The 17,481-nt window shown below is 40.0% G+C and overlaps 1 protein-coding gene across 1 annotated transcript in view; it reads right to left on the minus strand.

Annotated features, from left to right (window-relative positions):
• Positions 1 to 17,481, minus strand: part of USP44 (ubiquitin specific peptidase 44) — a 49,285-nt gene that overhangs the window by 31,250 nt on the left and 554 nt on the right. The window contains exon 2 of the mRNA XM_018563397.1: positions 8,552 to 10,047. Coding sequence (XP_018418899.1) covers positions 8,552 to 10,033 — 1,482 coding nt within the window. The 5' untranslated portion in view covers positions 10,034 to 10,047. The remainder of the gene's footprint in view (positions 1 to 8,551; positions 10,048 to 17,481) is intronic.

Raw genomic sequence — 17,481 nt, forward strand, 5'->3', positions numbered from 1 at the left:
TGACAGACCATCAGACTCCAGGTCTGTCACGCCTATTGAATGCACAAGATGTGAATTGTAGTTCAATACAGTGGCGCAAACAGTTAAAGGAACTAATGGTGCCACTTTCTTGATCCCTCCTTAACAACTGCTTTTTCCTGTATCCAGAGATGACGTCATGGACAAAGGTGATTTTAACAAATCTTCACAAGTGTGAAAAAATAACAGTTTTCTTTTTTACTGTGGCAAAGGACACGATGATATAGTAAGATATGGAAACTATCCTGGAATTCAGCTTTAACCCAAACGACACATGACAAGGTGTCATGCTAGTATGCAAGATGCTTTTTGGTATCGGATTGGTACCGGATTATCGGGATTATAGTACTGCTTTAAAGGACATCTTCAATAAAAGTGAAGTTAGCCTTTTATAGTCATTCTGCCTAATACAAAAGCATACTCTTTTAAAGGCCAGAACAGTGTTCACAAGACTTAACTGATAACATGTCTTCCACTGATTGTGAACAAATTAGCAATGGATACTATAAAACATGGATGGTCATAGATGATGGTAGGAGATGGTGATTTATAAAAACTGCAGCAATAGTAATGCTGTTGCATCAGCACCCAATTAATGTTAATTATCTAAAAAAAAAAAAGTTTTTTTTCCAATTGCTACAGGCAAAAAAAACACTCCCTAGTATGAATTGTAATTATTACTATTGATTTCCAAGATATTTTGTCACAATATATGTATAGAACTAGGGCTGCAACTAATGAGTACAGTAATACCTTGGTTTACAAGTAACTTGGTTTGAGAGTGTTTTGCAAGACAAGCAAACATTTCTGAAAATTTTTGTCTTGATATACAAGCAATGACTTGCAATAAGAGCAAAATTTTGTAGAAAAGCACCCGAATAAGGCTGTACAGGGGTGTACTTGTCCAAGGGCTAAAGTGGGGGCCGAATCTACTTGTCCTTCATGACAATCTACTTGTCCCAATAATTTGGGTTCTGGAACGAATCATCTGAATTTCCATTATCTCATGTGGGGAAATTCGCTTTGATATACAAGCGCTTTGGATTACAAGCATGCTTCCGGAACGAATTATGCTAGTAAACCAAGGTATTACTGTATTTTCATAAATTGCTTAGTTGCCTGATTATTTTTCGATTAAATCAATTTTTTTTTAAAAACCACCCTAATTTAAAATAAAATACACAAATGCAGTGTTACAAACAAAGTTTACTTTGCATGCACGCTTTTTTGCAATTGCACGGCACTTGAACGCACAGCGTTGCGGTACCGTCCGTTTCAGTGCGGGCAATCACACTGTGGGTGGGAGGCGCATTTGGAGAGCCACTGAAATAAATGGCACTGCAATGCACCTCCCACGGCAGAATTTGTCAGGCCTAAACCAAAAAAAAAATGTTCCCCACTTTTTTTTATAATTTATTTTGATAAATACTTGTATTGTAAGCACATGGCGCTTGAATAGCTTCAGCCAGGGAATGACTGCTGGCAGTGGCAAGATTCCGCAGACGGCAGCTGAATGTATATATTCAGGCTACAGAGCAACTCCCCTCTATGATATGGAGTTCTAATATAATATTTGTCTTGGAGTAATAACACTTCTCCTCTACAGACAGGGTACAATTTCCTAGCATGGCTGAAACATGCAAGTGGGTGTTGTATTTTTTTCAGTCACACACCTCTATTGACTTCATTGCACCACCACGCTCCCTGCCGCGCCAAAACGAAGGGGGAAGTTTAGTGAGCGATTGCTGTGCGTTCCAGCAGCGACCGTTCTGGAACACTTCGCAATTGGTGTGAACAAACCCTAAAAGCCTTTACCACTCATCACTTTTCAGCCATCCGTGAAAAATGGTTTTAGAATTATTGCTTGCACTACAAACGTTCATGGTAACGTGGTGCATATATAATTTACGTACAGAAAGCAACAACCATTCTTATTAGACAGTTCATCATGTTTGTTGCGCTAGGTCAGTGTTGCAAATAATAATTAGTGATCAAATAACCTCAGACCTAAAAGGTTTTGAACATTGGGATTAAAGTGCAGTCCCTAAAAACACTGTTTACCCCACCAAGCTATGGTAGTAAACCAAAAAACAAAGATGCTACCCCTTGTGACAGGGAGTGGCATTCAATTAAGTTAAATCAGTGTTAAAACAGTCCCTATTAGAAGCACATAAGTCAACACTGTGGCTATAAACCAACAACTGAAAATAGATGTTAGTTCGAAACTACTGTGCAGCACATAACAATTGTACTCTAGTGAATATAAGCACATCCTAATAAGCACCTTCCATGTATAAGTGAATAATAAATGTGTTGATTCTGCATTAAATCAATACAGATAAAGATCAGTGACCTCCAGATCTCTCCCGAGGTATTATAATAATACTATCTACTGTGGGGTATTGGTGGGTTCCCTTACCCAAACATATAGAGTCATTAGCTGTCCAAAAGGCGGAAAGAACACATTCCTTCTTTTTCTTCGTGCTTTACAACATCTTTAACAGAAGTGTAGAAGGAAGAAGTTCTATATGTTAGTTCCTCCGAATCATACAGAACTTCCATCTACCCCACAGTAGATAGTATTATTATAATACCTCGGGAGAGATCTGGAGGTCACCGATTTTTTTTGTATTGATTTAATGCAGAATCAACACATTTATTATTCACTTATACACAGAGATGCTTATTAGGATGTGTTTATAGTCACTAGAGTACAATTGTTATGTGCTGCACAGTAGTTTCTAACTAACATCTATTTTCAGTTGCTGGTTTATAACCACAGTGTTGACTTATGTGCTTCTAATAGGGACTGTTTTAACACTGATTTAACTTAATTGAATGACACTTCCTGTCACAAGGGGTAGCATCTTTGTTTGTTGGTTTACTACCATAGCTTGGTGGGGTAAACAGTGTTTTAGGGACTGCACTTTAATCCCAATGTTCAAAACCTTTTAGGTCTGAGGTTATTTGATCACTAATTATTATTTGCAACACTGACCTAGCGCAACATATTCTATGCAACATTTCACAACTACACATTGTTGCGGCTGGTCAATCTAGATACACATTTCTCCTAGCGCACTGGTTTTTGTTTTTCTAGTTCATCATGTTTATTTGTTAATATTTTATGCATATAAAAAAATATATAGAAAGGTTTACAGGCCGATAAAATTCTTAGATGTTTGTCTAGTAAAAGTTAGAGTATGTGTAGTTGAACCCTTGTGACAAACGAGGGCACACTTGAGCCACATGTTCAACATGTGTGAAAGAAGATCTTTTGTCATTAGCAACCTACAGTACCTTTTATTATCTATGCATGTCAGCCAAAATTAAAACATGACTTTTGTTCGACTTTCCGTGAGGAATGTTTTCCACCGAAGTGATAGGTAAGAAATATATTTTAAAAACTATTTTAAGGTTTGCTATGTGAACAGAAACAGATAAACATATAGAGGGGTTTTCTCAAATTTGACTGCAGAAGTGGAACTACAGACGTTATTATGCATGAGGCTGAGTCCATTGTGGAGATCAAACTTGTTTGTGATTGTATCATCAACATTAGAAGTGCACAATAAACAAAGTATAAATGTTAATTATAATACTTCTTAAACAAACAAAAAACACACTCCAAAGACAAGCTGGTAGGTTAATTGGCTCCTGTCTAAATTGGCCCCCCTATGTATGCATGTGAGATAGGGACCTTAGATTGTTAGCTCCTTGAGGGCAGGGACTGATGTAAATGTGCATTGTGTAAAGTGATGTATAAATTGTCAGTGCTTTAGAAATACCAATAATAAATAAAACACTCAGCTTAAAAAAAGCAGAACTACAAGTATTTAGCAATAATATAGAAAACACGCACGGTGAAGACAATCAAAGCCAATGATGACATTTCTCTATCCATCAGTTATAAGATTTCCAGTAAACCCTTTTTACAGAAAATCACCCTTCACAGCTGGCCATGCTACGCTGCATATCAGGGTCACTGGCATGTATAAGTATCAGATCTACTGTTTATAGTTAGGCATCTGGGTATTTCAAAGATAATGGGTCTCTCTCTCTTCTGTAACTGTATCATTGCTGTAAAAACCATCATCCATATCTTCCTGATAATGCATCCAGTATTCTTATACTGACCCTACTAAGCTGTGCGGAAAACAGTTCATGTAGGAGAAAAAAAGTGTGGTTATCGTGTCTACATGCGATACATTTTTACAGATTAGTAGAAAATTAAAGGGGATTTCCAGATCTAAAACAGAAAATCAGCCATCTGCTTCAAACTACCTTACAAATAAATATGGAATTCAGAAGCAAGGCTGTCCAGTCTAAGAGGCCAAGACACAAATGTCAGTGAAGTCAGTGACGTATTTTCAGCTGGTTACCTGTCTTTTGGGATCTGATCAGACTGGACTACCCTCCTCTGGACCTCTTACAAACAGAGCAAGCTGTTGCTTACAGTTTATGCTGAAATCTAACCATTCAGATATGCTGCTCATTGAGCAACACACTTCTAAATGGTTGAGTTGCATTAGTAGAGCTCTCCAGTAGGCGAGCATGCAAGCCAAACTCTGTTTTCAACCTCTGTAACAAGTCCACTCAGTACTACCACAAGTAAGGGTCTGTAGCAGATGTCTCCTATTTACCTTACTGGTCATGTATTTCATAACTTCAGCTTCCTGTCCGGCCGTTGTAATTAATCGGGCGGCCGGGAGCTTTACATTCAAGCGATCGTGCGTCTCTATAGACGCCCGATAACTTGTATTAGCAGCAGCTGCCACTGCCGATCCGAGACCCGTTGTGCCCGATGCGGCTGGGACAGGCACGGTTCTGTGACAGGAGACAAATACAGGAAGTTATGTATGCTACATCACTTCCGCATTCAGCTGTCACTCTCCAGCTTTAGAAGCTGGTGAAGCAGATCTCTGCTTCATCCGCTTCTCTGGGGGTCCCTAGGTGACATTATGGCCATTTTGTCGGTGTGTTTTTTTTTTCGATTTCGCGGGCGCACGCATTTTTAAAGCTAGACATGTTTTGTGTCTATTTACCGGATGTGACCCCGTCTTTTATATTTTACCAAACATATGGGTAAGAATAAATGCTTTTTAAATTTTTCAAGCCCTGCAGATACTACAAAGAATTGAAATTACAAGGAATTTATATATACACATTAAACTAGGGAGATATATATGACACACACACACGGTATCAATTACTGATACTTTATTTTAGTGTCATGCGACAGTTTTTCTAAACAATAGAGTAATGATTTTAGGACAGTGATGGAGTGCCAGTGCACAGTCACAGCTGCGCCCCTGGTAGTTCCGACACTGACTCCAAGATGTAGTGGGACTACAAATCTCTGCAATACATTATATAGCAATACAGAATGGCACCAGCTATAGAGGACTACAAATCTCTGCAATACATTATACAGCAATAAGATGCATGCAGAATAATATGAAGCTACTGTACATACTCTGTGTTGCTCAGCAGGTATGTGCGGCGTCTCGCAGGTGCGGGCTGATGCAGGTGGCAGGAGGAGGAGGCAACGTGCGGCCTGACCGATGCTGTAAGCAGCGCCGCGAAGGTCCCCACAAGGTCTGCCATGAGTTCCCCAGCAAGTACGGGACCTTACAGCAGCCTCCTGTGTTTGAAAATTTTAATTGCTGGAATCGGCGCTTAGTATCAGAGCATTTTCATGAGTACTCATGAGAATGTCCAGTATTGGTACATCCCTACATAAAACACTAGTGAACAAAATGTATCAGCCACCACTGTTTACATTTCATTATGAAAAAAAACATGCAAAAATGGATAAGAGCTAGAGAGAACATAAAAATATTGATCTGAGCACTACTCATTTGAGCCTCTTTTAGGCTTGCGGCACACATGAAAATGAAGTGTGGTGACAAACATAATGCAGGTGTAAACAATATAAATTAGACAGCATTAGCTTGGTTGTGTGCTTAAGGCCCTTTTCACATGAGCGGTCTGAATGGGTCCATCCATTTAAATCTGATTTCCCATAGACTGACATGGGGTCCGGCAGTTTCAGTTCTTTCCTCCGTCACAAGGTGGAGGAAAAAAAAACTGTACGGACACTGATCCACTCAGTACTACTCTGATCAAGAGCAGATCCATGCACGGATCACCTCCTGATCAGCCCGTGTGAAAGGGGCCTACAGCAAGTGTATAATGCTGCAAGTGTTAAGGGAAACAAATAGTCAGTGGAGAGGGTGCTGGGAGTCAAAGCAAAATAGCTAAATGGAATGTTTCTCCCAAGCCGCTGGCTGGGGAACACTACCTCATATGGATCATTTGCCTTCTAAAGTACTTCTTGGTACTTTTTAAAATGCCATCAAATACTTCATATCAGGACATCACTTAAGTTCAGATTACCTTCACAGGATCTTTGCCAACAGTTAAAAGACAAACAGCCAAGTATAGCAGTGAACAAATATGTGTAGTACTGTGTAGCCATTTACACAATCCTGCCACAACATGTAGCCATCTTTATTTAGAGCCAGCAGTTTTACCTTCCAGCCTGGTGACTGAACTATGAAAGATCATTACCCTGGTGAGATTAAGCCTTCATTTCTTTCCCTCGTATACCCCCTTCTAATCAACACTTAGACCCCAGTTTCTGAAACACATTAGGGTAACAGAAATGCAGTTTGATCGAAATGGCGTATAATTCGGACACTGCAGCTTTCATACTTATTATACTTATATCTGTAAGTATACTTACAAATATTAAGTAAAATGCTAGAAGTATTTAATACAGTTAAAATTAATTTAAAAAAAATACATAACTGGACGAAAATGGTGTATGTTACCTTTGCCTGAAGTTTGCCTTTAAAGAGATCCAACTTAAAAACTCAGGTAAAATCAAGTATTACATGCTAATATACATGCTTACTTGTTTTTCCTATCTATAAAATATTTATGTAGCTGCCAGGGGAGTAGCAAATCAGAACACTATAGAGCAGGGCTCAACAAAGCCCATATTCCAGGTGCCATGGCGACTAGAAATTGCGCCCCTGACACCTCCAGTGCTGCGGTCTGTGTCCCCTTCAATTCCTGCCTGTATCAGCAGAGACAGCGGGGATCGAAGGGGACACAGGCAGCTGCAGAGCAGGGGGTGGATGCAATAGCCAGCCTGCTGTTGGCTACTACAATTTAAAATAGCCAATAGTAGGCCGACTATTGCTCCCAGCCACTGCCTGCTGTGTTTACATTCAGTCCTTCCCCAGCTAAAGCTAATGAAGTGGAAAGGTGACATTAAGGGTCCCTAATGTCACCTTAAAGAGAACCAAAAGCAAATTTGTCAAGCCCTGCTGTAGATTGTCACTTGAGTGACAGCTTTGAGTCTGCTGACCATGCATGCAAAATTGCAGTGCCCAGTGGTAATCTCAGAACTTTTTAGAGGTGCACACACAAAGGAGGCTTTTAAAAGTAAACATGTGAACAAAACTTTTCATGCACATAGAATCTTAAAAGGGAATATTATTTTTTTGGTGACCAGGTGTCTTTAATTAAAGGTCTTTTCAGTCACAGAAAAGGAGGTCTGGCTCTTTATGACAGATTGTAAACAACAATGCTTATCGAGTTGCTAAAACAACAGGCAGACTCTGATTGTAATAAAGCATACCTGCTGTAGAAGTTAGTGCAAGTGAAAAGAAAGAATGCACACAAATGAAAGATCCCTCCAGCAGGACTTCAGTATCATGCCATGAAAGAGTAAGGGAATGTGGGAGATCGAAACGCCTGCATTGATTCTGCTTGCCCTTGATGGGATTTGATTGTTATGCTTCAGTGCGCTTAAAAAGGTTTCTTCCCAGTGTCCACTCTTTCACAAAAGGAAGGGCTGCACACAGCCTTTTGTCAAGGAAAAGGTTAAACAATTAAAATCTATGCCTGCTAAGAGTGCAAAAAACAGGCCTTCTGCATATGTAAGGTCCAAAAGCAAAAAAAAAAAGCCATAAAGAGTCCAGCACGCATAACAATTGCAACATCCACTACTAATGTAAATGCATTGCAATGCTATTTCTGCACCATGCACAATTAGTGCACTTACAACACACACAAGAGCAATGAAAGTGTAATCTAATGGCAAGAAATCTCATTAACTGCTAGATTCCTTTTATGACCTGTATGCTTGCTGAGATAAAGGTCTTGACACATTTATAAAATGGCAAGAGGAAAATGACACTAGATAATAGAGCAGATCCTTGTCTTTCATGTCTCTCACTGCTAAGAACTCAACTCTTACCTGGAGATAAATAAAAACACTTGACATTCCCATTTGTCAGCACTGTGAGAAATACAAAGTTCACTTAGGTTGTCTTTAAAGCCACAATCAAGATATTCATAAACCTGGTATATCCTCTCACGTCACATTGGCACAATTATAGGAAACAATGTTTAAGAGGACATTTTTCACAAAGGAGTACAGGAAAAAGAAATGAATTCAATACTGGCAGGTTGTGCAACCTCATGGCTGCTAATTGCATGTTATAATTAGCTGACATACCTGACTGAGAAGCTGACCATGAAAAATGGTGTTGACTACATTCAGGACCTGTTTGATGAGTTTTTTCTCAGAGCTGGGAACCAGGGTTGGGTACCTAGTCCCGGTTGTCTCCAGTTCCTGTTGTACTTTATCCAAAAGTTCACATAAAAATTCCTGAGCATCTTGTTGTGCATATCCACGAAAGGCTGGGATTAATCTCCACACTGAATGAAGCATGGCAAAGGGGGAGACTAGTGCCCACTTACCAGACCACATAACTTGGAAGAGAGTATGCAACTCGTGGCATAGGGAAATGTGCGTTGAGCTGGGTTTAGGTTGAATGAGTTCCATATTTCTACCTTTTGATGCCCCACCACTGAGGCCAGATGAGGAGCTTTGGCGCCTTACCAAAAGCCTTTCCACTTTACTGTGCTTTTTTGTTATTTTAGTAAAGTCTGTAGCAAGGGGAATTTGGCTGGATGATCTTGTTTTTCCATTGGCTGCAGCTGCTAATAGCTCCTGAGTTTGATTTAGGTCGAGCTGCAGGAAACATTCCCGGAAAACATGCAAATGACTCAAAATCTGAAGAATAGAATTCATATAGCAAGTGTTCCCCAGGTTCCTTAGTCCTGTCACCCCAGGGGTCATGGTGTTTTTTTTTTTAACTGGGGAATCACCTATGTTTTTCCTACAAGTGTCTTCCGAGGTAGATCCTGAAGGTTTTTGTTTTATGGAGGGGGTTGGCTTTTGGTGCTTTTGCTGCAGTGGTGGCGATGTCCCCCTTTGCAGCTGCTCTTGCAAGCGGGAGCTTTTACGTGGTGGAGTACTTTCCATCTCCTGCTTTAATTTGTGCTTTAGCATCTGACGCTTTTTCCTTGCTTCCTCCCTCCTTTGTTCGGTTTCTTCTATGAGGCGTTCTTCCTCCATCCTCTGTTTACCTTTGGGAGTCAAAGCAAACCAAGACCTAAACACTTTTCCCAATAGCGCATGTCTTCTATGCCAAAGGGCAGTAAATGTGAGGTCTTCATTCTGGAGCAGTGCTTTCGCACACTGATGTGACGTATATGTGTCATCCACAGCTACCATAGATCGCAGTGTTCGACCACTGCGTGTTGTGCAGTCATAGTTTTGACTTTTGATTGCACTTAATGTGCTACGTAAAAGTTTAAGGTCACCAGTGGCATTGTCATTGAGAACATAATCATCGCAAAGGTAACAGAAAACGTAGAGTTCATTCACTTCCAGTGCTATAGGATGCTTACTTTCCTGAAAGTGTTGCAGTGCATGTTCTTCAATATATCGCCCACATGCTACATGTGAACAGCTCAGGCAGGCCCACACTGACTCTGTAGTGTTACAGTCCACACAATGCCACTTTTGAGGGTTCAGTATCGAATGGTCTTGGGCGAGTCGCAGCCGACCCACATGTCTACACTTATCCATCTTCAATGTTCGGGATTTGAGATCAGCTACGGTGTGCCTCGTCTGTTGCTTTTTGCACATACATTCTGACCTGCAAACACAATAAATACAATAATTATAACCATATCGTAACAGTGTGTTAAAGCCGACCTTTACCCATATCATTAAACTAACAACAAACACCTAGAAATGTTTAGTGATGACAATCTACAAACACAATCTTCTAGATCAGGGATGTCCAAACTCCGGCCCTCCTGCTGTGGTAAAACTACAAATCCCATGAAGCATCTCTCTCAGTGAGTCATGTCTGTGAGAATCTTGCAAAACCGCATGGGATTCGTAGTTTCACCACAGCTGGAGGGCCACAGTTTGGACATCCCTGTTAGGTAAATAAGGTATGCAAAAGGTATCTTTTGCATGCCTTATTTCTCTTTTCATCCCCAGTCTTCTGACAGTGGCCATGTTTACTAAGGGCAGATTACTAGATATCCATTTACCTCCTGGACTTCTGGCACATGTGACTAGGACATGTGACCATGCACATCATCTCTGGGGAGGAAAATGCCTTTCACTGAGATCTCATGAGATTACAGAAGAGATTTCCCAGCAATGCTCTGCTGCCGACAAGGCAATCCCAGTGTGCATTGCTTTGGTCATTTTGCCCTTTCAAAGCAGGAAGTGAATGCTCTGCAAGTGTAAGTATTTCATAATCACAGCATTTTACACCTGACATATCAATGTTATTATTAATCATCATACATAGAGGGATGTATTGGTAGAATTTGATTTTTGAGTGGAAAGGTCTGCTTTAATGACCGTTAGTTTAGTCATCGACTGGGAAATACCAAACCTATTACTTTCAATTATTGTTAGACAGACTTCTAATATACAAGAACAGAACGATTCTCACAGCATGTGCAAAATTGCTTATTAACTTAAATATATATTTCACATTTTCACAAAAAAAGAACAGATATAAACGTGAAAATAAAATAAAAAATGCTTTCATCTCCAGACACCTATATATGTAAAAAGGGGGAATGGATTCTCCACAGGCTGGAACGCTCCTAGCTGATTTCAAATTAATCCAGTGGAAAGAGCGAATGTATTAAATGACATACCACTGAAAGACAGCTGTGCTACTAGTGATTTTGACTCCAGTTGGCTGACAGCGTATGTGGTGTAAACATCAGTTATCGCAGGAACTACAAAGGTTAACCAAAATGTTGATTGGTCAGGCTGTATAGATTTTCAAAAACCGGTCCCATTATGACTGCACTGACCATCCTATTATCCTCTGGGTCTGATCATTCCATGAAATGTAAGTCTGCTGTGTATAGAAAAGATGTTTTAGTGGTTGACGCGTTTCTTTTAATGAATGACCAACAACTCAACTAAATAGTAGAGCTGCAACAATTATTCGATTAAGTCGATTAAAATCGACGATGGAAAACGTTGTCAACGTTTTCCATCGTCGATTCGTCGGCTAAAATTCAAATGTCCCGCTCGCCGCTGCTCACGCACGCTGCTTACGCCCGCCGCTTACGCCACGCCCACGTCAGTTAAGCCGCTCGCGCCTACGCTGGTGTCACGCGACGCCGAAGATAGTACAAAGCTATGAATCGAATTCAGTAAAAACGCAGAGAGACAGATGACTGCCGAACCAAAACACATGAAATATTGGTAAGCTAGAATTAACCCAGCCAAGTCAACACAGCAAGGACTATTCTGGGAAAAGCCAATACTTCAATCACAGCTATATCCAGCATGCACAGATTGGGTCACACATGTATTGGCACATGAAGAATCATATAAACTGGATTGCCTGCTGAAAATGATGGTAGTGATATGCACAAGATTATACTATGATTTCTGGTGTTCTATAGTCACCAAGTATACCTTAGAAATTCAAAATAATAGTTATGATGAACATTTGAAAGGCATCACACTAACAAAAACATGTATTTAATGCAAACACTTGGTAAAGCTGCAATTTAAAAAAAATCATTATCTACCCTATTTTAGACCCAGTGCTTCTCTATGCAATGCAGGCACTTAATGGTGGGTTGGAGGAGATGGCAGGCTGCTGTATATAATTACCTTAAAAACACCACAGCACCCTGCCTCAGAGCTGCAGAGTTCTTATGTCTTTCATGTCCCAAGAGCTGCATAAATAGCCCTAGCAATAACGGGTCCCAGAATTCTTTCTGTATTTTGTTTACTTTTATTACACAGAATGCAACAGCATGAGAAAACACAGTTTGTAGCTATGCAAGGACAAGCTTCGGAACTAAGGCAGGGAGATCTTACTAATGTTGTCTCCAAAGAGTATTACAAAAAAAAAAAAAAAGTCAGCCGGTAACTCATACCCCAATAATTAAAATGTGTCTTTCAGGTCAACCAACCATTTAACCCATCTGACTAGTAGTGCTGGCTACTGTAAATATGGCCTGATCTTATAGCCAACCCAATGACACAACACATGCCAGTCACTTAAATCATCTCCGAGTACCACATGAATACAGATGCATGTTCTCCCCAACCCAATAGCTTCTCAGGGCTTATGTAAGCGTTAGAGAGCATACAATGTACAACTGTACAAGGATTGCTGTTTGGATTAATACTATCTGGTTTATTTACGCAAAGAGCAACCAGAAATTACTCATCACTGGCCTGATTCTAGTGAAAGGATATTCCACTTTCATCAGTGTCACAGACCAAAACACCTGTGAGCCTAGGCTAATGGAAGCTGCCATTACTTCCTCTAGGGCAGTGACATAAGGTGAACCCCTGATTTGACTTGGCTTACAGCCATCACCACATGTCTTATTTCATCAGCTTAGTATACTGTATATAGTCTTAGAGCAGGAGAAGAATGTAATGCTCTCTACCTATTGAACACAGTAAGTATATTATATAGTATGGACCACAAGGAATGGCTGCTTTCATAAGGGGGTGCTGGATAGCTAATTAACCTAACAGTTTCCATCTCCAAAGGAATCTGGTTGTGGGATGTCTCGACAGCGGCTAAAGCCATCAGAAGGGGCCCCTTTTTCTCTTTTCATTAAATTCATTCATTTTTATATTATAACGAATTCAACAGGATTAGTGGGAACTCCCAAAGTGGGCCGAAACAAAGCCAGGAACTTCAAAAAGGAGAGCTCACCTACAGAATACATAAGGCCCCGTTCACATCAGGGCGTTTCGTTGCGCATTTTTTTTCCACACTGAAAATATTTTTAAATAGTCCATGAGGTTCGTTTATAGCACTTATCAGCTCATTTTGCTCCATAAACTTCAATGGAAACGCGCCAATCAGCACGTTTTTACGCTTTGTTTTAGCATTTTTGCCGCCGACACTGCTTTTCATGGGATAACTGAAAACAAGCCTTAAAGCTCTTACATGTGAACAGAAAACGCCTGTAAAATGCGCTGAAACGCACATTAAAAAAGTGCAAAACCACACTAAAAAAAGCACAGAAACCTGGTGTGAATGGGGTCTGAGAGATAAAAAGCCTGAAGAGGACTTCCCAGAAGACTCAACCTGCACGTGAAATGTCACATTGGGTAGAATGACCCTTTAAGTTTAAAGTGTATGTAAAGCCAATACATTGTGTGAAGATTGCCTTCAGCTATCCAATCAAGTGAAAAGAAAATCCCTGTTTACTTATTTTATCTGCACGATTGGATAATTTGAGTGAATAGTCACACAATTCATTGTGTGAGCATTCTCAAATCTTATAACAAATCAGCCACAAGGAGCTTGAGAAATATTAGTCCGCATTCACACTAAGCGATTTGTAGCGCGATTTCCGCTCAAAAAAACTAAATTGTTCAAATTGCTCAAATATGAAGCTCAATGTAGCTCGTCCAATGCATTTCAATGGAGATGTTCACATCTTGCAGCTCAATGTCGCCTGTAGCATTTAGCTGAAGCTTGTCGCTCAAACATGAGCTATTTTTCAATGGATTCCGAGCTGATGTGGCCCCAATAAACTTTGATAGACTGCCAAAAAAGTGCTACATAGCGCGACAAAATGTGCACATGTAGCTCAATGTCGATCAACTCAAATCAGCGTTGAAAAAGCGTTTATTTTGTTGTAGCTCAGTGTGAATGGGATCTTAACTTGGTGATACACTGCTGACTTGGTGAAATTCAAGCAGTGTGTGATCCTGTCAGCACCACTCTGGTCATTAAAGGAGCCGATCTGAATATTCTGGGCTGAACAGACACTACAAGGGGAGGGGAAATGTTTTGCATGGATGGGGTAATCAAGCCCATGGGGCTGAACAATAAAAAAAAAACACTCAGTATATGGCCAGATTTAAGATCTTGGATGACAAGCTTTTCAGCATGCTGAAAGACCTTCTGCAGTTGTGTTTACATATTTGTATTTCAGAAAAGCCCATTTGTACAGCACAATGACAGCACAAGACATTGGCAGGCCAACAGAAATTCCTGTTTGTTGATGCAAACTACTAACCAAGTGCACTTTTTGATGCTGGTATTAAATTATGAATCTCAGAAAAAAGAAGGACCAACCTATTAGAACACAAGATAAGATACTATAACACAGACAAGAACCCAAATACTCAGAAGATATCTCACTTTTATGCCAAGGAGCAAAGCAGCTGTGATGTCTAATGCTTGTCATACACTGACTGAATTTCCTCCGACTCCTCCTGAATCAACTTTATTTTGAGCTGCGAGTGGCCCTGCCAGCACTATCTGGCTCGGGTGAAATATTGTCGGCCGAACAGTGATTGCAGCCAATCAGCAGCATTTACTGTTTAGGTATTCAGACAGCAGTGGGCATATTCTGACAGCAGGGAGAAGAGATTCCTCTACCACACTACTTAGCATGGATAGAGGAACCTGTTAGATTCCTTACTGAGGAAATCTAGACATGGCAGGCTTAACACTACACAGAGGACAGAACTAGAGGGTGAATTTTTTAGATCTCTCTACTTACTGTCAGTGAAATGTCAAACAAAGGACACACCAATATCTCAATATACCAAAAACAGGTAAGCGCACACACACTATACTGGTGGTAAGAGCCTGAAACATTGTACAGAACAGACTTGGTTCCCAACACTTCTTTGGGTTACACAGAAACATCATGTTATAAAGAGGTAGTGGTGGATTTTAAAGGCACAAAGCAGAAGCAAAAAAATTATGTAACCTAGCAAAACCATTCCTGAATTAAAGATGCCCCAAAAATGCAGTAATAAAATAAGAACGGATTACACCTAGAAAACAAACCCTAAAAAGATAGGCAACAGTTGTAGTATTGAAGGAGCATTGGCTAACTGGCTCCTGGAATTTGTCCAGGCCTGGTATATAGTAATACACATATACAAACTGAAATGTATTCCTATATGACAGATAACATATATTTATTCAACGGTAAATTAAACCCTCGCATATTTTTGCTTATATCTCCTGCTAGCAAGCAAAGATATACTGTATGTAAAACTACTAAAAAAAAAAAAACTTTTTCAATGGGTTAATACTTACCTGTGGATTCCCTGCGCGTTCCCGTCCAAACATCTGGAAATTTCCCGGGCGGGCACATGCGCAGTTCAGATGGGAGACAGAGGAGTCAGCGCTGGATCGGAGACCAGCACCAATGCTGGAGGGACAGATGAAAAGGACAGGAAAGAAGAAGATGATCGGATTAAGAGGCATCATTTAAGGTAACTCAAAAGCAACGACCTAATATACTGCCGAATACCAAGCCGCAAATGAGTTGCTTGCATTGTTTTAATTTTCACCTGGTGATCCAGCTAGTAAGTCTGTTACTTTTCAACTTCCTCTAATAGACCAAATTGTCCGGCAAAAGTGACAATAAGGCTTCATTTCACACTGTGTGCAATTAGATGCTTGTATTTGCATTTAAAAGCTTTTGTAAATGCATATAATGAGTTCCAACAGTTATATTCACACCTTGCATCTAGATGCTTTTATCGGCAGTCAGTTTATCTGCGTTTTCAAAAAATAGAAGTCCAGTGCATCTAGGAACCAATTTGGACTTCTTAACAAACCAAAACGCATCTAGAAGCATAAACACAGCATCTAGGCTGACAGATTTTCTTCTGTATATAGGGGACAAAAACACAAGTAGTAAGTGTGAATGAAAACTTAGGGGGATGAGATAAACCATTTAAAGTGACACTAAACTGAGGCGTTACATCTTAAAAATGTATACAAGTATTGTAACTAATAACAAAAAAGTATCTTATTTGTGTATCACTCAGCTGTAGATCCTCAAATCATCTCCAAATATGTGCTGACACTGTCCTTCCTTCTGGAGGGTGGTTACTTTTGTTCCACAACGTCCATGTGTGTGTTGTAAAATAGCCACCGCTCCAAGCTCACTCCTGTGATGGACTACAATAGTTTACTAATTTGTATTGAAATTATAGTCTATCACAGGAGTGAGCTTGGAATGGTGACAACTTTACAGCACACACAGGGACCATGGGGAACAAAAGTAGTCACCCTCCAGAAGGAAGGAAAGTGCAAGCACCAATTCAGAGATGATATGAAGATCTACAGCCCAGTGATACAGAAATAAGATACGTTTGTTAGTAGTCACTTGAATGTATTTTTAAGAGTTAACTCCTGCGTTTAGTGTCACTTTAACACTGACAGCAAATCATTGGTTTTTATTAATTTATGTAAAGCCATTATCCCAAGAGAACAAATAAACTGTTGCTGTAATGGCTTAAAAAGTGTTGTTATCTGAAGTCCGGCTTTAATATGTTAGTCAAGTCCATCTAACACTACCCTCCCAGTCCTGCGGTCCAAGGGTGGCTCTGTTGCTTCTCCATAGAGTGGAGCCATTAGGGTACACACAGATTTTCGAATGTTCATATAAAAAATCTCCTAAGAACATTCGATAATACCATCAGAGACTTGACAAAAGCCGAACGAAATGTTACTTTAACATTCAATCTTGGTATGAGTGGAATTTCCCGAACGAAAACCACATGCATTGTTAGAATTTCGTTCAAGAAAAAATTTCCCAACATGCTTCTTCAAATTAGTTCATCATTGCAGTCGAAATTGATCACTGATCTGAACCCATCAACGATTAGAAAGTCAAAAGAACGTTCCAAAATCAATTTTGTTTGTTCGAAATTCTAACCATGTATACCCTACCCAAGACAGGAAGAGTGTCGCTGTCCCGATCATCGGGTGAAAATAAAGGTGAAAAAAAGAAAACTAATGCAGCCACTGCATCAAAATGATTGAGCAGCTGCAATAGGTTAAATTTTTTGTTTTTGGGTTCACATACACTTTAACCACAATGCTCTATTGTGATAGCAAATGCCTCTGTGTTGTATAAGTGAGAAAAGAAGGATGTCACTGCTTACATCCACTGTCACCAATGGAAGCAAACAGATGAGAAAAAACACTTTTTATTCACTACACTCACATAACACAATGTGGGGAAGAAAATCAAAACATCACCATATGGCTTATCTGTTTCCTTGATTCTTCTGGTGTACTCCAGATCCCT

The sequence above is a fragment of the Nanorana parkeri genome, unplaced genomic scaffold (assembly GCF_000935625.1).
Source record: "Nanorana parkeri isolate BGI_ZX_2015 unplaced genomic scaffold, ASM93562v1 scaffold661, whole genome shotgun sequence".
NCBI classification, from domain to species: Eukaryota; Metazoa; Chordata; class Amphibia; order Anura; family Dicroglossidae; genus Nanorana; species Nanorana parkeri.